Source organism: Dipodomys merriami, unplaced genomic scaffold (assembly GCF_024711535.1).
Source record: "Dipodomys merriami isolate MVZ:Mamm:240054 unplaced genomic scaffold, mDipMer1.0.p SCAF_13, whole genome shotgun sequence".
NCBI classification, from domain to species: domain Eukaryota; kingdom Metazoa; phylum Chordata; class Mammalia; order Rodentia; family Heteromyidae; genus Dipodomys; species Dipodomys merriami.
Window position 1 is genome coordinate 37,613,270 of NW_027202604.1, and position 21,701 is coordinate 37,634,970.

The window sequence follows — 21,701 nt, forward strand, 5'->3', positions numbered from 1 at the left end:
GCCACAGCGCCACTTCCGGCTTTTTTTCTTTTTGCTTACGTGGTGCTGAGGAATCAAACCCAGGGCCTCAGGCATGCAAGGCAAGTGCTCTACCACTGAACCAACTTCCCAGCCCCTTTTTTTTTTGTCAGTCGTGGGTATTGAACTTTGGGCCTGGGTACTGTCCCTCAGCTCTTCAGCTCAAGGCTAGCACTCTATCACTTGAACCACAACACCATTTCCGGGTTTTTGTGGTGGTTATTTGGAGATTAGAGTCTCACGGCCTTTCCTGCCCAGGCTGGCTTTGAACCTCCTTCCTCAGATCTTAGCCTCCTGAATAGCTAGGATTACAGGTGTGAGCCACTGGAGCCTGGCTGATTTTTATTTTTTTCTGCAGAAAGTTCATGAAATTTCTTGCATTGAACTTAATTTTACTCAAATTCCAACTTACATTTAGGTCTTCTTTCTCCATAGTGTATAAGTTGATTTTTTTTCCTCCCAGAAGGTAGACTAAATTGTTATGCAAAATTTCATCTCGTTTTTTCAAAGTTTAATTTTTCCCTGGTCATTTTAGTAGTCTCTATGAAGCTGTTTTTTTTTTTTTTTTTTTGGGTCCGGTCGTGGGGCCTGAACTCTGGGCCTGGGCGTTGTCCCTCAGCTCTTCAGCTCAAGGCTAGCGCTCTACCACTTGAGCTACAGCACCACTTCTGGCTTTTTTCTTATGTGGTGCTGAGGAATCGAACCTAGGGCCTCTGGCATGCAAGGCAAGCGCTCTACCACTGAGCCACCTTCCCAGCCCCTTCTATGAAGCTTTTAACCTTGACAAATTGGCCTCTTGGATCCTGTTCTAAGAGGTTTCCAAAGTCCTGACATGTGCTGATTACTGTGGTTCATACCTGTAGTGCCAGCACAAAGAAGGCTGAGGCAGGAAGATTTTAAGTTTGAGGCCAATCTTGGGCTGTATGGTGAGAGTCTGTCTGTCTCACTTCGAAAAATAGCCCCTGAAAACCCTGAGGGAGGACAACATGAAAGAGACATAAAATGAAGCTATGAAACATATCAGTATGGCCATTCAATATTGTGAACAATAGAGGTCGATCCTTCTCAGAATGTAAGCCAACCCAAGATCAAAAATGCTGGGAATGGTGTTTTGCCAACTGGAAATTTAGAAGTTCACTGTGCTGAGCTTAGTGGGCTGGCAATTTGGACCTTGGCTTAGGAGCTGAAGAGAGTATATACTCGGGAGTGCTCTACCACTTGAGCCATGCCTTCAGCCGTCCTTTCTTTAGCAATTTTTCAAAAAGGGTCTGACATTTATGTCTGGGTTGGCCTAGACAGCAATTCTACTTATGCTTTCCATGGAGCTGAGATGACAGATGGGCACTGCCACACCCAGCTATTAGTTGAGATAGGGTCTTGCGAACTTTTTGTCCAGTCTGGCCTTGAACTATGATCCACTAGATGTCTACTGCTGAGTAACTGAGATTCCAGGCATGAGCCATACACCTGTCATTTTGGTTGTTGTTCCATTGGTGGTATTGGATAGAACTGAGGGTCACAGGTTTACTAGGCCAACACTTTTCCCACTTGAATCATGTCCCAGTTGCTTGTATTATTTTTTTAATACAGTCTGGTTTTGCCTGAGCTGGTCTAGACTATGACTGTCTTATTTTGCTTTCCATGAAATTGGGATGAGAGGTTCATACCACCATGCCCAACTTACTGGTTGAGATGAGCTCTTTCTAACTTTTTGCCAAGGGTGGCTTGCAACTTTGAGTCTGCTGATATCTGCCTCCTGAGTAGCTAGGATTATAGGTATGAATCAGTATTATCAACTTGTAGTTTCTCTCTCTCTCTCCCACTCTCTCTCTGTCTGTCTCTCTCTGCCTCTCTATTTTTTTAATTATATCAGTTTTGTATTCAGGTTTCATACCTGCTAGGCTGGTGTGATAGTGATACCACTGAGACACACTTCCGTCCTGTTTCTCACCTACTCCTTTCAGAATGAGAGTTCACTTCCCTCTCAGCTCATTCCTGAGCTGTGATCCACCTGCTTCCGGTGTCCCATCATCGATGGATCTCAGGTGTCTTACCACTGCCTTCAGCTTTACTCCATGGAGACAGTCTCTCAGACTTTTTCTGCCTTGGCTGGCCTGGATCCTCTGTCTTTTCAATTTCAGTCTCCCACATAGCTGGGGATGATGAGGCCACACTACTGCACCCAGGTACAGGTTGTGTAGACTTCTCATGAGTCTTTCTGCCCTGGCTGGCCTCAAACCGAGATCCTTTCATTCTCAGCCCACCATGCCTCCAGTCTGGCTTTTTCTTTTTTCCTTCTGGCTAGTTGGAGATAAAGTAAAAGTATTTTCTGCTCAGATTGGCTTTGAATAGTGATCTTCAAATTTCAGATTACTGTGTAGGTCTGATTATAGACTTGAGCTACTGACACCTGGCCGAATTAACCTTCTTTCCTTTGTTTGTTTTTTGGTGCCAGTCCTGAGGCTTGAACTCAAGGCCTGAAGGTACTGTCCCTGAGCTCTTTTCCTCAAGGCTAGCACTTTTACCACTTGAACCTCAGCTCCACTTCTGGCTTTTTTAGTAGTTAATTGGAGATAAGAATCTTTTTGACCTTCTTGCCTAGACTGGCTTCAAACCACAATCCTCAGACTCCAGTCTCTTGAATAGCTCCGACAAGAGGCATGAACCAGCAGTGCCCAGCTCTTATTAACCTTTTAAAACAGTTTTTATGTGTCTGTGACATTCCATTTATCCTGACAAAACATTTGCACCTGTGAAGAATTATCTTGGCTAAAATAAGAATTAAAGTTCCTTAAGTGAAAATAACAGTTGGGGCTGAGGACAGGCTCTGTGGTGGAGCACTTGCCTTAGCATGCATGAAGAAAATTCAGATAGAGAGTTGGGGGGGAAAACTTAGCACTCCAAAGGACGTTACTATGTGTTTTTTCTTTTATAACTGTTTTTCCACATTTCTTTCCTCTCTTCCCCTCCAGGTTCTTAAGGATATTTGTCCATCCATTCTGTCATTGGCTCAGAGTTTGTTTCACTCACAAGACCCAAGTATAATTTCATTTGGCAGTCTCCTGTATACATATGCTTTTAGATTTTTTGACACTTACTGCCAGCAGGTATGTTGACATGTTTATCTGCATAAGGAAGGAATAAGGAAATGAAAAGATAAAGAAATATATTTCCAAGTGAGTTGCATGTGCTCAGGTGATTATTTTGTGTCAGTTGGAAGATATTGAAGGGGAAAGAATTTTGAGTCTTGAAACTTAGTTCTGTCCCAGTTTTGAAGTGAGGAAATTGATCCGAAGAAGCAAATTTTGTGTTTGTGTTCAGAACATTGTCTGGGGTTGTCCCATAGTTTTTACAGCATAGGAAAGGCAATTAAACTTATCTGTAGATAATAAACTTCCAATTGATCCTAGAATTGCTCCCTAAAGAAATGACCAGTGGATTCTGGCCCATGTAATTATAACCCCTCTGTACAGTATTTTCACAATAAAAAAAAATAAAAATTAAAAAAAAAAAAGAAATGACCAGTGGAAAATAAATCAGTGAGAAATGCTTGAGGCCTAACTCAGTGTCCACAAACAGAAGACACAAAATTTAATATCAAATACTGAGAGGGAAGGCTATAGCTGAGGAAAGCAGATAAGAACCAATGTCTTGCCTTGCCGGTGGCTCACTCTGTAATCCTAGCTACTCAAGAGGCTGAGATCTGAGGTTCACGGTTCAAAGCCAGCCCAGGCAGGAAAGTCTATGACTCTTATCTCCAATAAAGCACTAGAAAACCGGAAGTGGCGCTGTGGCTCAAGTGGTAGAGCGCTTGCCTTGAGCTGAAGAGTGCAGGGACAGCACCCAAGCCTAGAGTTCAAGCCCCACCACGGACAAAAAAAAAAAAAAGAACCAATGTATTACTTTGTATTTTTACTTATACTTTAGCATTTATTAGCAATATTTACAAAACATTTGAACATAACTTTTACAAATAAAGACACATAAGAAAATAAGCAAATACTTTTCTTTTTTTTTTTGGTCTGGTCGTGGGGCCTGAACTCTGGGCCTGGATGCTGTCCCTCAGCTCTTCAGCTCAAGGCTTGCACTCTACCACTTGAGCCACAGCGCCACTTCTAGCTTTTTTTTTCCTGCTTATGTGGTGCTGAGGAATCGAACCCAGGGCCTCATGCATGCAAGACAAGCGTTCTACCACTGAGCCAACTTCCCAGCCCAGCAAATAATTTTCTTAAGTTGCTAGGAATTGAATCTAGGGGCTTGCACATGTAAGACAAGGAATATACCTACCATTGCTGGTCCCCTTTAAAGTTGTTTTTTCTTTTTGGTGCCAGCCCTAAACCTTGAATTCAGGGGTTTGGCCTAGTCTCTGAGCTTTGATGCTCAAGGCTAGCTTCCTACCACTTGACCTACAGCTCTACTTCCAGCTTTTTGGTGGTCTCATGATTTTCCTGCCCAGATTGCCTTTGAACCATAATCCTCAGATCTCAGCTTCCCGAGTAACTAGGATTACAGGCGTGGGTTACCCATACCTGTCCTCTGTAAAAGTTTTTAAAAGCTGAAAGGAAGAACACTGAAGAAACACAACCTATGTTGAGAAAACTGTGTGCCCTTGTTGTGGAATAGCAGAATCAGGGAAGAGCTAATGGCATTTGAGACATTTTGGCTCCTCTTAATGTCTTAGAGACACTGTCCCACCAGTGTTTTTTGGAAACATGGAGGTCTAACCTGTACTATTTATAGAAAACCTATGAAACTAGTGCAGTCTTTTCAAGAAACCAAAAGATTTAGTGCACTCAAAGCCTACAGTAAAATTTAGCCCATTTGGAAAAATGAGAGGAAGACTATGTCAAGGAACAAAACAAGGAGGACTTAGATGGAGCTTACTAATTAGTTACTAAGAAGTTATAAGGAGAACATAGAGACTGAATGCTAGGGTAGTTATATTGGTGCACTTACAAGCCTCCTAAAGCCAAGCTCATAATGAAGTGCAGGTAATGGATAAGATCAGGGAGCTATGTTTTAAAGACATTAACCCTGTCAGAATAATCCTGCCAAGTTTTGCTTCTGTAGGAAGTGGTGGGTGCCCTAGTGACCCACATCTGCAGCGGGAATGAAGCTGAAGTGGACGCCGCATTGGATGTCCTCCTCGAGTTGATCATCCTAAACCCGTCTGCTATGAGGCTCAATGCTGTTTTTGTGAAGGTATCTACTGGCTGCACTGATACACATGGAACTATTTTATTTGCTTCATGTATCTGAGCATTATCTGATATGTTAGTAAGTGGCAATGATATTTGGTATTCTTTAGATACTTAGCACTGTTATGTTGTGAGAAAGTTTTTTTTTTTTTTTTTGACAGTGGTGGGGCCTGAACTCAGCCTGGGTGCTGTCCCTCAGCTTTTCAGGTCAAGACTAGCGCTCTAAGCTGGGTGCTGGTAGCTCATGCCTGTAATCCTAGCTACTCAGGAGGCTGAGATCTGAGGATCGCAGTTCAAAGCCAGCTGGGCAGGAAAGTCTGTGAGACTCTTATCTCCAATAAACCAATCAAAAACTGGAAGTGGGCTGTGGCTCAAGCGGTAGCCCACGCCTTGAGTGCCTTGAGCTGAAGAGCGCAGGGACAGTGCCCAAGCCCAGAGTTCAAGCCCCACGACCGACCCCCGGCCAAAAAAAAAAAAAAAAGACTAGGGCTCTACCACTTGAGCCACAGCACCACTTCTTAAAGTTGATTTTTTCATTTTTTGTGGGTTTTGTTGTTGTTGTTGTTGGTCGTGGGACCTGAAATCTGGGCCTGGGTGCTATCCCTCAGCTCTTCAGCTCAAGGCTAGCACTCTACCACTTGAGCCTCAGCATCACTTCTGGCTTTTTCTGCTTATGTGGAATTGAACCCAGGGCTTCATGCATGCAAGACAAGTACTCTACTACTGAGCCACCTTGCCAGCCCTGTGAGAAAGTTTGATAGGAAGTTGAATGATACTTAAAAATATGACACATGTATTTATTAATTAATTTAGCAAATACTCCTTTTTTTTTTTTGCCAGTCTTGGGGCTTGAACTCAAGGCCTAGATGCTATCTTTGAGCTATTTTGCTCAAAGTTAGTGCTCTACCACTTGAGCTCCGCTTTCAGACTTTTGCTGCTTAATTGGAGATAAAAATCTTGCAGAAGCTGGTGTGGCTCACACATATAATCCTAGCTACCTCAGGAGGCTGAGATCTGAGGATCATGGTTCAATGCCAGACAGGGCAGGAAAGTCCATGAGACTCTTTTTTAATAAGTTTTTTCTTGTGAAAATACAGTACAGAGAGGTTAATTACATGAGCAAGGTAATGAGTACATTTCTTATCAAGCAGTGTTGCCTCCTCCTTTGTTTTTCTCCTACCATCCCTGACCTCCCATCTCCATGACTACACTCTACCCTTCCCCCCCCCCCCATCATGAGACTCTTATCTCCAATAAACCACTCAGAAAACTGGAAGTGGCACTGTGGCTCAAGTGTTAGAGTGCTAGCCTTGAGCAAACGAAGCTCAGGGGCAGTACCCAGGCCCTGAGTTCAAGCCCCAGGTCTGGCAAAAAAAAAAAGTCTTGCGGACTTTCCTGGCAGGTCTGGCTTTGAACACAATCTCAGATCTCAGCTTCCTGATAGCTAGGATTAGAGGCATAAGCCATATTTTTTTATAAGCCATATTTTTGTACCTAATTATGTGCCAGCCTTTGCTCTGAATGCTGTAGATATGAAGATCAGTCTTTGTTTTTGATGATAATAAGACATACAAACAAGTCACTAAAATACAGACTGAAGCCAGGCACTGGAGGCTCATGCCTATAATTCTGGCTACTTAGGAGGGTGAGATCTGAGCATCCCAGTTTGAAGCAAGCTAGGACAGAAAGAGAGGAGGTGAATACCTAGTAACCGGGCACTAGGGACTCACGTCTGTAATTCCAGATACTCAGGAGACTGAGATCTGAGGATGGTGGTTCAAAGCCAGCCTGGGTAGGAAAACCTGTGAGACTCTTATCTCTAATTAACCACCAGAAAACCAGAAGTGGCACTGTGGCTCAAGTTGTAGAGTGCTTGCCTTGAGCTGCAGAGCTGAGGGATGGCACCCAGGCCCAGAGTTCAAGCTCCATGATCCCTCCCCCCCCCCCAAAAAAAAGAATACAGAGTACTAGAATGTGTACCGGAATAACTGTGCAAGCCCAGGATTGTGGTTCAGAATGCAGAGGACAAATGAGTTTTCTTTTGTTTCTGGTGGTTCCTAGCTTGTGAGAAGAATGATTTAGTCACAGTTGCCTTCTTAGCTTATTTCCAAAATGTCGAGCCTTTGGGTTCAGAGCACAACTTTTATAATCTAAGTTTTTATAACCTAAGCTTGGCTGAATGATTGTCTGATAAAGATTGTGTTAGACTTCTTATCAATGATTAATACCTTAGAGAACAAGTTGAACGAGGAAAACCTTATTTTTGCTCTTGATCTCAGATGTTTCTATCCGTGGTCAGCTGGCTCCATTACTTTGGGCCTGAGGTAAGGCAGAATACCACAGCAGGTGAAGTTGGCAGAGGCTGAGATAAAGGAAGGGGTAGTAAGGATATGACACCTGTTTGAAAAGCATGCTCCTAGTGACATCCTCCAGCTAGGTAGGCCTTACCTTCTTTCACCAGTGGCCAATAACACCATCATATGATGTAAGAATCTGCAGATGTTGTCAGAGTTCTCAAGATGCATTCACTTTGCAAAAGCTTCTCTGCTGGCAGGCAGGCCACCATTCATATTGAAGCCATAATAAGGATTTTACTTTTATTTAAGGAGATTAATCATAACTACTAACTTCATTGCCGTCATTCTGTTTTCTTACAGGGCATTTTAGATTATCTGGAGAATATCTCCCCTCGACAAATAAGAAAACTCTTCTATATTCTTAGCACACTGGCGTTCAGTAAACAGCATGAAACTAGCAGCCACATCCAGGTAATAGAGAATGTGTAGAGAAATAACCTTATCTTTTTTTTCCTTTTTAAAGTGGTGGTATTTGAATTTTGGATTCAGGAACTTGTTTTTGCTAGCTCAAGCACTTGAACCAAACCTCTAGTCCTTTTTGCTTTGCCTATTTTTTGTGTATGGTCTTGCATTTTCCCCTGGGGCTCTCCTCAGACTAGAACCTTCCTATGCTTCCTGCGTAGCTAGGATCACAGGCTGAACCACCACCTCTGGCTTGTTGGTTGAGATAGGTAGGGTCTTGTTAACTTCTGGTCCAGGCTGGCCTCAACTGTGATCATTTGATTTTCCATCTCCCAGGCAGTTGGGATTACAGGTGTAAACTACTATACCAGTTAAGACAGAATCTTTTAAGTCTCTTTATTTTATATTTGCTAGATAAAATTGTTCTATTCTGTGTAGTAGTAGTAGAAATAGAGGGCATAGTCATACCTTCAATTTTTTTTTTATTCTTACTACAAGTAAATGCATATTGTGTACCCGACACTGAGGTACTAGGTATATTAGATCTTCTTCCCTTAAGCCAGCTCAGCTGGGTGCTAGTGACTCAGGTCTTTAATCCTAGCTACTTAGTAGGCTGAGACTTGAGAATCACTGTTCAAAGCCTGGAGACTCTTTATCTCCAATTAACTATCAGAAAAGGTAGGAGGGGGCCTATGATCCACATACTTAGTAAATGATAGAACCCTTCTTAATATAATTTTTGTTGTTGGTTGTGGTGTTTGTGATTCCAACATGCATATATTTGCTGCTATTCCAACACTTCATCTTCTTTGTCCTTGTCTCATTGAAGGATGACTTGTACCTGGTGGTCCGGAAGCAGCTTTCTAGCACTATATTCAAGTACAAGCTCATTGGGATCATTGGTGCAATCACCATGGCTGGAATCATGGAAGGAGACAGGTATATTGGCCTCTGACTGACTTCTGTGGCACTGGATCAATCAAGTTGCTGTCCTACAAAAATAAAATGTTACATAGTATAGACTTCTGTGTGTGTGTGTGTGTGTGTGTGTGTGTGTGTGTGTGTGTGTGTGTGTGTGTGTGTGTGTGTGTGTGTGTGTGTGTGTGTGTGTGTGTGTGTGTGTGCGCGCGCGCGCGCGCGCGCGTGTGTGTGTGCGCGCGCGCGCGTGTGTGTGTGCGTGCACGTATATTCTGGGTATAGTGATGTATACCTCGAGTTCCTCTAGCAATCCAGAAGGCCCAGATGGGAATGACTTGAACCCAGGAGTTTGAGACAAGTTCAGATAACATAGTGGTACTCATAGAGAGAGAGCCATCCTTGGCTATAATCCATATTTTGTATGGACAAAATAAGTGCTCCCTATGCCTTCATAAATTTTATCTCACTCCTTTCTGAAGGAAAGCAGGATTCTTAAACTTATTGCCAGTTGTTGTCAAATATTACAAAAATGAAACTAAAACTTGTTTTTTTTTCTAGTAGTTCTACTTCTACCCAAGGGAGAGCTGACCTGAGCAGTGACAAGTACACACAGGTGAGCCCATGTAATAGAGTTACATTTTATGTGAATGTGTAAACCTAAAGATTGCATTTTGTCATTGCTGATTCAGCAGAAACAGTATTTTGTTTTCAAAAGTGCCTTTGTAACTTCTTTATACTAATTTTCTAACATTGAAGATCTTTGGTTTCTGTTTTATTTCTATATCTGTCTAATCTCTATAAGCTATATATTTTGAGCAAGAAAACTGAGCCGATGTGAAAGAATTGCAGGTTGAGATGAGGCAGTGAGTTGGTGGTAGAATGCTTGTCTAGCGTGCACAGCTTGATTGAACATAGGGAATAATAGTATAGTGGTAAGTTGGACAGAAAGCTCCTTTAGAGATAGAAAACAGGTCCTTGAATGTTGGGGTGATGTTTCTTTTTTTGTTGTTATTGTGAGGCTTGAACTCAGGGACTGGGCTTTGTCCCTGACCTTTTTCACTGGAGGCTAGCACTCTACCGCTTTGAACGACAGCACCACTTCCAGTTTTCTGGTGGTTAATTGGAGATAAGAGTATCACCGACTTTCCTGCCGCAACTATCTTCAAACTGCAATCCTTAAATCTCAGCTTTCTAAGTAGTTAGGATTATAAGCATGAGTCAATGGAGCCTGGCTAGGGACAATTATTATTATTTTTTACTTTATTTTTTTGTTGGTCATGGGGCTTGAACTCTGGGCCTGGGCGCTGTCTCTGCACTAGAGCTCTACCACTTGAGCCACAGCACTTTTTCTGTGTATGTGATACTGAGGAATTGAACCTGGGGCTTCGTGTATGCTAGATAAGCACTCTACCACTAGGCCACATTCCCAGCCTGGGACAGTTATTTTTACTTCACTTTTGAAGCAGAGGTAGCTCTTAAAGGTTTCTTAGCATGGAAATGGTGCAATCAAAGTTTTTCTTTAGAAAAATTAATCTGACTGTATGTGTCTAATAGATTTGTAAATGGCATGCGATTGGAAAGAAACAGGAGATATGAGGCTCAGGAAAACCTCAGTGAGAGGTTGCTGGCAAGATTGGAAAGGTATCTTACTATGGAATAGGTGAAGGGAGTTTAGGAAGAGTTGTAGCTTGTTTTTCTCTTTGGCTGCTCCAGGTGACCTCCTTGCTGCAGTTAGTTCACACCTGTACGGAGCAGTCTCCTCGCGCCTCAGCACTTTACTATGATGAATTTGCCAACCTGATCCAGGAAGGAAAGCTAGCTCCAAAAACTTTGGTAAGACAAGAGTCACAGCTTCTTTTTCTTTAACAACTTCTTTTCTCTTTCTCTGCCCTCCTTCTGTTCCTCCTTTCTTCCCTTCCACTGAGATTTGAACTTAAGGACTTGTTCTTGCTAAGCAAGTGCTGTACTGCTTGAGCCTATCACCAGCACTTTTTGTTTTGTTTTGAGCCAGTACTAGGGACCTTACATTCTTTTTTTTTTTTTCCCTTTTTCTTTTTTTCTTTTGTCAGTCATGGAGCCTGGGTGCTGTCCCTGAGTTTTTTTGCTCAAGGCTACTGCTCTACCACTTGAGCTGCAGCTCCACTTCCAGTTTTCTGGTGGTTAATTGGAAAAGAGTCTCCCAGACTTTCCTGCTTGGGCTGGCTTTGAAGTGTGATCCTTAGTTCTTAGCCTCCTGAGAAGCTAGGATGACAGGTGTGAGCTACCAGCATCAGGCGGCAACCTTGCTTTTTTTTTTTTTTCTGTCTTGGGGCTTGAACTGTGGGCCCTCAGCTCTTCAGCTCAAGGCAAGCACTCTATCACTTGAGCCACAGTGCCATTTGCAGTTTTCTGAGTGGTTAATTGAAGATAAGAGCCTCATGGACTTTCCTGCCTGGGCTGGCTTTGAACCACGATCCTTAGATCTGTTTCCTGAGTAGCTAGGATTATAGGCATGAGCCACTGGTGCCTGGCTGACCTTGCATTCTTGCTTGGCCTTTCTCTCAAAGCTGCTGTTCTACCACTTAAGCTATAACTCCACTTCTGGCTTTTTTTGCTGGCTAATTGGAAATAAGGGTCTCAGTAGTCATTTCTGTTTGGTTGGCTTCAAATCTTTTTTTTTTTTTTTTTTTTGTCGGTCGTGGGGCTTGAACTCTGGGTCTGGGCGCTGTCCCTCAGCTCTTCAGCTCAAGGCGAGCGCTCTACCACTTGAGCTACAGTGCCACTTCCGGTTTTCTGGTGGTTTATTGGAGATAGGAGTCTCACGGTCTCTCCTGCCGGGGCTGGCTTTGAACCGCGATCCTCAGATCTCAGCCTCCTGAGTAGCTAGGATTACAGGCGTGAGCCACCAGCGCCCGGCTTGGCTTCAAATCTTAATCTTCAAATCTCAGCATCCTGAGTATCTAGGATTCAGACATAAGCCAGTCTGTTTCTTTTTTTCTTTTCTTTTTTTTTTTTTTTTGGGTCCGGTCATGGGGCCTGAACTCTGGGCCTGGGCGTTGTCCCTCAGCTCTTCAGCTCAAGGCTAGTGCTCTACCTCTTGAGCCACAGCACCACTTCCGGCTTTTTTTCTTTTTGCTTATGTAGTGCTGAGGAATCGAACCCAGGGCCTCAGGCATGCAAGGCAAGTGCTCTACCACTGAGCCACCTTCCCAGCCCCACGCCAGTCTGTTTCTTAAAGTAGTAAAGCATGAGAACTGCTTTACAATACATTCTTCTGGCTTCTCTTTTGCAGTGTGAGTTCCTGTAAGCTCTCACAGCTTATAAGGAAGTCTGTTCTCAGGCATCCCATATCAGGGAGCAGTGCTCATGAGGTCTCCTTCCTGTAGTAACAATAATAGTAATAAATGGGAGGAGGCTGTAACTGATGATGGTGTTAGTAGACTCCTTCCATTTAACCACCCCCTATCCTATGCCAGACACTGAACAAGGTACTTGCCACCTGTTAATCTCTTTTCTACTTCACAGTGATGAGGTATGTATTCTTCTGTGTAGCAGTGAACACTGAGGTTTGGAAAGCTTAACAGTAATTTACCTAGCTATGCTGGGCTACACTATCTTTGTATGTTTGTTTGCTTGCTTCCTTCAGGAATGGGCAGGCCAGAATATCTTTAATGATTTCCAGGATGCCTTTGTGGTGGACCTCTGTGTTGTTCCAAAAGGGTAAGTGCCATTTGGCTATACTGGCAAAGAAGTTACACTAATTTGTTGGTAGCTGATCCCAGCTTAATGCTAACCTTGGCCTCAAGTCAAGGTTCCTACTCCCACAGCTTTTTTACTTCTAACATTAAAACCACTGGTTCCTAGCTCTGGAGACGATCGAAGGTCCCTACATGTTCTTTCCTATTTCTAACTTCTCCCCTTAATAATTGGTTTGAAATTGATTTATTCTAGTGTTTTCCCCCATAGTCTTGCTTGCCCTTGAGCTGAGGCATAAAGAATCTGGGTTCTCTTCACAGTGACTTTCCATTTCCTGTGAAAGCCCTCTATGGACTGGAAGAATACAATACTCGTGATGGGATTGCAGTTAATCTCCTACCATTGCTGTCTTGGAAATTTGCAGAAGATAGTGGTCAGATGACTTCACAGGAACCAGGGCAAAAGTCAGTAGTTGTTTTTTGTTTTTGTTTTCCCTTTTTTCTTTTCTGAAGTTTCTGTGTGTTTTGAATGCTCACACGGAATTACATTGTCTTTTCAATTTTTGGGGAACTTGAATAAAAAATGTTTCCCCTAAGATGATACTTGGAAGAAGTAGAGGGAAAGAGACAGTTGATATTTTTCTTAGATGTTAGGGTTAAGATTTGTGTTGTCTTCTGAAAGCTAGCAGATAGTGTGCAGGCGATTTCCTTTTCTGTTCTTTACCCTTAACTTTCCCTCCTACGAACAACTTTTTCTGCCTCTCTCCCTCCCTCCATCCACCTTTATTTCACATATGCTCCACATACCCTCTGACTTCTTGCCATTTGGGTTATTATTGTTTCCTGAGAACTTATTATTTCTGGCCACTTATTCTTGGAAATGAAGTATTTATTTGGGGCAAAACTGTTAGTTACAAGTTGGGCTCCCTGTAGACATATATCGTTTTGACTATAAAGTTTAGTTGTAGCAATGCATTGTTTTTCCCTTTTCAGATTGGTGTCTGCACTGTGCCTGGCTCCCTATTTCCGGTTACTGAGACTTTGTGTAGCAAGACAACATAATGGAAACCTGGAAGAGATTGATGGTCTTTTAGGTATATGAAGTCCTCAGTTCTTCTCTTCCTTGTGACCTCTGTGATAAACATGGACAAGAGCTGGGCCAGTTCATAGTGTATGTGAGAAGCAGTTCTCTAATGCCCTCAGGCAGTAGAGGAATTATAATGGAATAGCACAGACAAAGTAGTATATATATTAGCATCCTCTTATGCTAATCACTCAGCTTTTCATTGCTTCCCAATAGTTCTCTCTGATTGTTATTCAGACTTCTTAATTGTATTTGTTGATTGCTATATAATAAGAAAATATTTTTTGAGGTTAATCAAAGCTTGATCCATAAGTACCAATTAAACACAGAGGAACATAGTTCCAAGGGGCAACTTCCAGCTTACTTTGGCTTGAACTAAGGAGAGCTGGAAACATTCGTTTTTCTCTCTTAGATTGTCCTCTATTTCTTACTGAGTTGGAGCCTGGAGAGAGGCTGGAGTCCATGTCGGCTAAAGAGCGTTCATTCATGTGTTCACTTATATTTTTTACACTGAACTGGTTCCGAGAGGTGAGCAGTTACTGGAAAGTTTCACTTATTGTCCATAGGTTCTTTCAAAAGGATTTTCAGAGGACATTTGTGGCTTGAATAAACTCCTTCAGTCATTACAGTTTTATTACAATATGGGGAAGGACAGACATTGTTCTTGTTTTCAAGAATTTGAAGTACAGAGTTCAAAGTCCTTAAAAGTCATGAAACACCTATGATATACCCCATACTGGTTTATTTTCTCTATACTGTTTAATTCATGTAACAACTGTATTCCCACTTTAAGAAATAAAATCTCAGGTTAAGGCCAGCCACATCACAAAGGGTTGCTAAGAGGCAGAGTAGGACTTTGTTTCCCTCAAGACAGTGCCCTCCAGATGTTCCACCTTGGTTCATGACTAGTGCAAGTAAATAGGGATTAAAAGTGATTTTCTAGGGCTAGGGGTACGGCGCAAGTGGTATGGTTGCCTGCCTAGAAAGTGCACAGCCCTGAGTTCAATCTCCAGTACAGCCCTTGCCTCTTCCTTCACTGCCTCAAAAGAAAAGTTAGTTTTTTTTTTCTATTTTGGTACAGGGATTTCCTTTATCTGTCACCTTGCTGAGAGAACTTCTACATTGTCAGTTGGCAATGTAAAAGTTTGCTATCACTATTGCAAAATACCCAAGACAATTACCTTATAAAGTGAAAGATTTATTTCAGCATACAGTTTTGGAGTTTTCCAGCCTGTGATCAGTGGGCATGTGTTAAGACTGAGCATTTAGAACCTGGGGTAGGGGAATTTTTTTTTCTCTGGCAACGGCTTTTGGATATTTAAAACGTCGTTTGGAGACTATACAAAACTATCAAAACTGGCTGACAGATGTTGGGCAGCTAATGAGAAGCAAGTATCTATGTCCTATCATGCACTAGATTTCCTGAGCCTTATAGGGCCTGTAAGAGCTAAGGCATTCCCACCCGATAATGGTAAAACAAAGTCGCTTGCTAGGAGGCAAAAGGGAAAGAAAAAAGGGCTGATATGCTATAATTCCCTTCAAGGGCATACCACCCAATGACCTAAAGACTCCCCTAAGGCCCCATCTCTTTTTTTTTTTTTTTTTTTTTTTGCCAGTCTTGGGGCTTGAACTCTGGACCTGGGAGCTGTCCCTGGGTACCATTTTTTGCTCAAGGCTAGCATTCTACCACTTGAGCCACAGTGCCACTTCCATATTATTCTGTGATTAATTGGAGGTGATAGTCTCATAGACTTTCTCTCCCAGACTAGTTTGAACAGAGATCCTCAGAGCTTAGCCTACTGAGTAACTAGGATTCCAGGTGTGAGCCAGTGCTACCTGGTAGGCCCCACCTCTTTATGGTCCCACCACCTTGCAGTAGCTAGGGATCAAGGCTTTATCTTATGAGTGTTAAGAGGACTTTTAAGATCTAAACTATAAAACTCACAAGTATGCTGCCGAGTGACCTTGTTCAGCTCTCAATGGGTCATGTAGTAAGGGTAGAATCTGAACATGTCAAAGCATAAACATATAATTTGTACTTGTAGGTTATGAATGCCTTCTGCCTACAAACACCACCTGAGATTAAGGGGAAGCTACTCACTCGGTTAAAGGACATTGTAGGGCTGCAGGAAATCTTGGAAAAGTACTTGGCAGGTAAGGAGATCCTATCCTGAGAACCCCAGTTTGTCCATGTTAAGAGATAAAGAATTTAGCTGTGTGTGTGTGTGTGTGTGTGTGTGTGTGTGTGTGTGTGTGTGTGTGTGTGTGTGTGTGTGTGTGTGTGTGTGTGTGTGTGTGTGTGTGTGTGTGTGTGTGTGTGTGTGTGTGTGTGTGTGTGTGTGTGTGTGTGTGTGTGTGTGTGTGTGTCCTATCCTGAGTGTGTGTGTGTGTCCTATCCTGAGAACCCCAGTATGTTCATGTTAAGAGATAAAGAATTTAGCTCTGTGTGTGTGTGTGTGTGTAAGGAGATCCTATCCTGAGAACCCCAGTATGTTCATGTTAAGAGATAAAGAATTTAGCTGTGTGTGTGTGTGTGTGTGTGTGTGTGTGTGTGTGTGTGTGTGTGTGTCCATCCATTCCTGTGTCTGTGTTTCCTGGGGCTTGAATTCAAGGCCTGGGCACCATCCTTGAACTTCTTTGTCTCAAGGCTAGTGCCCTACCACTTGAGCCACAGTGCCACTTTTGGCCTTTTCTGAGTAGTTTATTGGAGATAAGAATCTCATGGGGGGGGCTGGGAAGGTGGCTCAGTGGTAGAGCGCTTGCCTTGCATGCCTGAGGCCCTGGGTTCGATTCCTCAGCACCACATAAGCAAAAAGAAAAAAGCTGGAGGTGGCGCTGTGGCTCAAGTGGTAGAGCTCTAGCCTTGAGCTGAAGAGCTGAAGGACAGTGCCCAGGCCCAGAGTTCAGGTCCCACGACTGGACCCAAAAAAAAAAAAAATCTCATAGGGACTTTTCTGCCTGGGCTGGCTTCCAACTTCGATCCTCAGATTTCAGCCTCTTGAGTAGCTAGGATTATAGGCATGAGCCACCAATGCACACCAACACCAATCAGCTTTTAATTCTGGTTCAGTAATAGCAGTCTCCTACACCTCTGATTAAAAGAAAAGTTATAATATTTTAATAAAAGCTAAAATACATGTAAGTAATATATATGTATTAAATTGTATGTGAATTTTGCTTCCATAAACTTGATGTAAGTTGTTGTATTCCTAATTGTAAGGAAGAGATCTTTATTCCTGCCATGAGAAAAAGTAAAAATAAAAGAACTTAAAATTCCAGTTTACCACAGAATGATTGATGACTTCAGTATTCTAACTCTGCATCTTGCTTCCTTATCAGGGGGCAAGTCTTGGGGACAAGGCTCTGAAAAAGTACTGCTTTGGGTGAAACAGCAATTGAGACAGGTCCTGTCCCTAGGAGGTGGGCAGCCACATACTTATTCATGAACATATTTACTATTTTGGACAGCAGCAGATTCGGTCCTTTACTGGATGCTCCCTTGTTACATCTCAGTAACTTTTTTTTTTTTAATTGCTCCTGGGGCCTGAACTCAGGGACTGGGCATTGTCCCTGAGCTTTTTCACTCAAGGCTAGTGCTCTAACATTTTGAGCCACACTCCACTTCCTGTTTTCTGGTAGTTAATTGGAGATGAGTATCACGGTCTTTCTTGCCCGGCTGGCATCAAACTGCAATCTTCAGATCTCAGCCTCTAGCCTCCTGAGTAGCAGGATTACAGGTGTGAGCCACCAGCACCTGGCTAATAGTTTCTTTTTGGATAGGGCCCAATTTATGTCATCTGAGTTCACAAAGAACTTGCTGAGAATAGAAATGTTGGATTAGAATATTTGAACTTTCTCTTAAATTACATTATTTTTCTTTCTTGGAGTCTCAACAATAAATGAGATTGAATGACATGGTATATTTCAGGAATAGGAAATTCAAGTTTCATTTTAGGTCACAGCAAAAGCCAGGAGTCCCAAATGCCAAAGTCCTCAACTAGTTATATTATTATCTTAGATACAGGTAATTCTTTGAGGGTTAGAAGGAAATAAGAGATCTGATAGTAGAGCATGATTTACTCCTGGATTATAACTTAAGCTTTTTCGTATATACGAGGCTTCTTTCTTATTCCCACATTGGTCTGGAACTTGGTTCAGAACATTTAAAAGCATTTCAAGATGAAGAATCTGCTGTCCCCTAATGTCTCAGCAATTATTATTATTTTTTTAATTTTTTTATTGTAAAGATACTATACAGAGGGTTACAGTTACATGAGTGAGGTAATGAGTACACTTCCTCTTGAACATTGTTACCCCCTCCATTGTTTTCCCCCTACCATCCCCTCCCTCCCTTCCCCAGGTTCTTTTTTTTTTTTTTTTTTTTTGATTGTGATTAAGTGATTACTTAATTTCCGGAAATTCACAGTATTGTGGAATAATGATGCTCATTTAAAGTCACAAGTTCATTCTAACTTTCCTGGAGCAAATTGTCTATCACAGTCTGTAATATATAACGGTGCTCACATGTTATATACCATATATGTGATCAGCAGCATGGGGATATTTGGTAGTGGTTCAACCAGATGAGTGGGAGTTCTTTGTTTCTTAAGTCCTGTTAGTTTTGTCATATCACCTAACATTTTGGATTTAGCATCCACTTATCAGGGAGACCATGTACTGTTTGTCTCTTCGTTCTTGGCTTACCTCGCTCAACATGATTCCTTCTAGCTCCATCCATTTCCCTGCAAATGCCATTATTTTGTCATTTCTAATGGCTGCATAATATTCCATTGTGTATAGATACCACAATTTTTGGATCCATTCATCTGTGGTGGGGCATCTAGGTTGTTTCCATATCCTAGCTATTATGAACAGTGCTGCAATAAACATGGAGGTGCACGTGTCCTTGTATATTGGTTCCTGTTCAGCAATTATTTTTATTAATGTACATCATTGGACAAGGGGTTTTCATTGTAACATTTCTTCATATACATACAATTGAATAAAAATGTTTTTATCAGTCCTGGAGCTTGAACTCAGGGCCTGGGCCCTGTCCCTAAGCTGCTTTTTGCTCAAAGCTAATGCTCTACCACTTGAGCGACAGCACCATTTCCGGCTTTTTCTGGTTATGTGGTACTGAGGAATCGAACCCAGGGCTTTATGCATGGTAGGCAAGCACTCTATCACTAAGCCACATTCCCAGCCCTTGAATAAATTTTTTTTCAGCATTTTGTATATATGTAAGTATGTATGTATATGCATGTGTGTGTGTACCTGTGCCTATGTCTGTGCCTGTACTGAACTTAGGATCACTCACTCTTACTCAGTTTTTTCAATCATATGTGGCACTCTACCATTTGAACCCCACCTTCAGTTTTGGCTTTTTGATGGTTAATTGTATACCCAGATTGGCTTCAAACCACAATCCTCAGATCTCAGCCTCCTGAGTAGCTAGGATTATTAGATGCAAACCATTACCCTTTGCTTATTTTCTGTTAGGAGTAAAATCTCTTGATATTCACAATAGGAACAAAATGGATGTACACATTAAAAATTTTAGTTGCGGGGCTGGGAAGGTGGCTCAGTGGTAGAGCGCTTGCCTTGCATGCTCGAGGTCCTGGGTTCGATTCCTCAGCACCACATAAGCAAAAAGAAAAAAGCCGGAAGTGGTGCTGTGGCTCAAGTGGTAGAGCGCTAGCCTTGAGCTGAAGAGCTGAGGGACAGCGCCCAGGCCCAGAGTTCAGGCCCCACGACCGGACCCAAAAAAAAAAAAAAATTTTTTTTTAGTTGCATTGAAATAGCATAAAGAACTTCAATGAGATATTGCCCCAGTGGCTCATGCCTGTAATCATAGCTACTCAGGAGGCTGATATCTGAGGATTAGGATTCAAAGTTAGCTCAGTCAGGAAAATCCAAGAAACTTTAGTCTCCAATTAACTAGTAAAGATCCAAAGGTAAAGGTACAGCTCAAGTGGTAGAATGCCACCCTTGAGTGAAGAAAAGCAAATGAGAGTGTGAGACCCTGAATCCAAACCCAAGTACTAGTATATGATATAAACTAGCTTGAAATCTGGACCTGATAGGGTTCACCTACAATCCTGGTTATTCAGGAGGAAGACATATAATAACAGGATCACAGTTTAAAACTGACTCCAGCAGAAGTCAGGAGACTCTACATCAAAAATGAGATAATATGGTACTATGGCTCAATTATTTGAGGCCTTGAGTTCAGTCCTCTAGTACCATAAAATAAATTGAATGAATTAAATGGAGGAGGGAGAAAGAAAAGGAGTGGATGCTGGCTGATCTCCTGGAGAAAATGTGGACCCTTAAGTCTTCATCTAAAATAATAATAAAACAATCTACTGTGGCTAATGTTAGTAAGTTTATTTTTAGTCCTTTTTCTATTTGGTTGTTTTATGTCATTTATTTATTCATCAGCATTGGTTACAATAAAATTCTTCTAATTTCTCTAGCTGTTTTGCTATGCATTATAGTGTCCAATAACTTGAGTGTATCTTCACATACAGTCACTGCTTCAGTTGGTAATTTTGGAGAACAGTTTCAGCCAGCTGGGTGATTGCATCCTAGGTCTGTGTGTTTGGTTAATACCAAGCCTGCTTGCTCTCTATTTCAGTCACTCCAGACTATGTTCCTCCTCTTGCACATTTTGACTTGGAAACTTTAAATGGAATACCTCATAGCAGTTCTGCTTCAGCAAAAAACAGGAAAAAAACAAAGATAGGTGAGTATGTTCTTCTCCCTTTATCTCTGTCATTAATCAGATTATGTATCAAGGCATCAGTTTGTGTGCTTGAATCTTTTCTTTACCAGCTTACTATAATTTAGTTTTCAAGAACTTATTTCCTGAGGGCTGCAGTGTTTATCAAAACAGGATTATTAACTACTTGAGTCATTTTTCCCTTTTATGCAATACAAGGAGGAATAAAACGAAAAGCAGATGGCAGCAAAGTATTGTCCCCTGACAAACTTTCCAAGGAGGATAACACAGAATGTGACCCTGAGCTGTCTGGTAGAAGCCACCTAGACAAGGTATTGAAGAGAGAGAGAGAGAGAGAGAGAGAGAGAGAGTGTGTGTGTCAAGGTGTGTGTCAAGGTATGTGAAGGCTGTGTGTGTGTGTGTGTGTGTGTCAAGGTATGTGTCAAGATGTGTGTCAAGGTGTGTGAAGGCCAGTGAGGTCTACTCGATTTCTTGCATTTTAGGAAGCAAATGATTAGGGAGCAGAGAAACAAGTGGAATCTGCTAACAGCAAAGTTTGAACGAGAGCCTCAGACTTGATCTCAGCCACATCATTGTTTTTTCTAATTACTCCTTTTTTTTTTGGGTCCAGTCGTGGGGCCTGAACTCTGGGCCTGGGCGCTGTCCCTCAGCTCTTTAGCTCAAGGTGAGCGCTCTACGACTTGAGCCACAGCGCCACTTCCGGCTTTTTTCTTTTTGCTTATGTGGTGCTGAGGAATCGAACCCAGGGCCTCAGGCATGCAAGGCAAGCACTCTTCCACTGAGCCACCTTCCCAGCCCCTAATTACTCCTTTTTTATTTTCATTTATTTTACTTAATTGTTTTGTGTGTGGTATTAGAGATTGTATGCTAGGCAAGTACATTGCCACTTGAGCCACACTCTTAGCCTTATTGGTTATTTACTTTATCTTTTTTACCTTTATATTTTAGCAGTACTAGAGTTTGAACTCAGAGCTTAAGTAGATACTCTACCACTAGAGTGTTTATTTATTGTGTTTTTGGGCTGGTACTTGAGCTTGACTTCAGAGACTCATGATTTTACATTTTTTTTCTCTACCACTTGAGCCACGCCTCTACTTCTTGCTTTTTGTTGATTCATTGGAGATGAGTCTTCTGGATAAATTGAGATAACTTGAACTGCAGCTAGTTGTTGTCGCCTATTCCTGAAACGATATCATTCACAAGATCTATTTCACATGTTTGTGAAACTTCCTAAACACTGCCTCTAATTCTGTTTTGTTTTGTTTTGTTTTGTTTACATATATATGTAGATAGATAAATACCTATTAG

At 42.0% G+C, this 21,701-nt stretch overlaps 1 protein-coding gene across 1 annotated transcript in view; it reads left to right on the plus strand.

The window, feature by feature from the left end:
* The window catches only part of LOC138824799 (Fanconi anemia group D2 protein-like), a 76,100-nt gene that overhangs the window by 19,868 nt on the left and 34,531 nt on the right, over positions 1–21,701 (plus strand). The window contains exons 16-28 of the mRNA XM_070019089.1: positions 2,991–3,125; positions 5,089–5,220; positions 7,874–7,984; positions 8,805–8,914; positions 9,452–9,506; positions 10,607–10,726; positions 12,519–12,592; positions 12,889–13,032; positions 13,561–13,661; positions 14,064–14,179; positions 15,697–15,805; positions 20,289–20,396; positions 20,592–20,704. Of these exons, the coding sequence (XP_069875190.1) occupies positions 2,991–3,125; positions 5,089–5,220; positions 7,874–7,984; positions 8,805–8,914; positions 9,452–9,506; positions 10,607–10,726; positions 12,519–12,592; positions 12,889–13,032; positions 13,561–13,661; positions 14,064–14,179; positions 15,697–15,805; positions 20,289–20,396; positions 20,592–20,704 (1,428 nt within the window). The remainder of the gene's footprint in view (positions 1–2,990; positions 3,126–5,088; positions 5,221–7,873; positions 7,985–8,804; positions 8,915–9,451; positions 9,507–10,606; positions 10,727–12,518; positions 12,593–12,888; positions 13,033–13,560; positions 13,662–14,063; positions 14,180–15,696; positions 15,806–20,288; positions 20,397–20,591; positions 20,705–21,701) is intronic.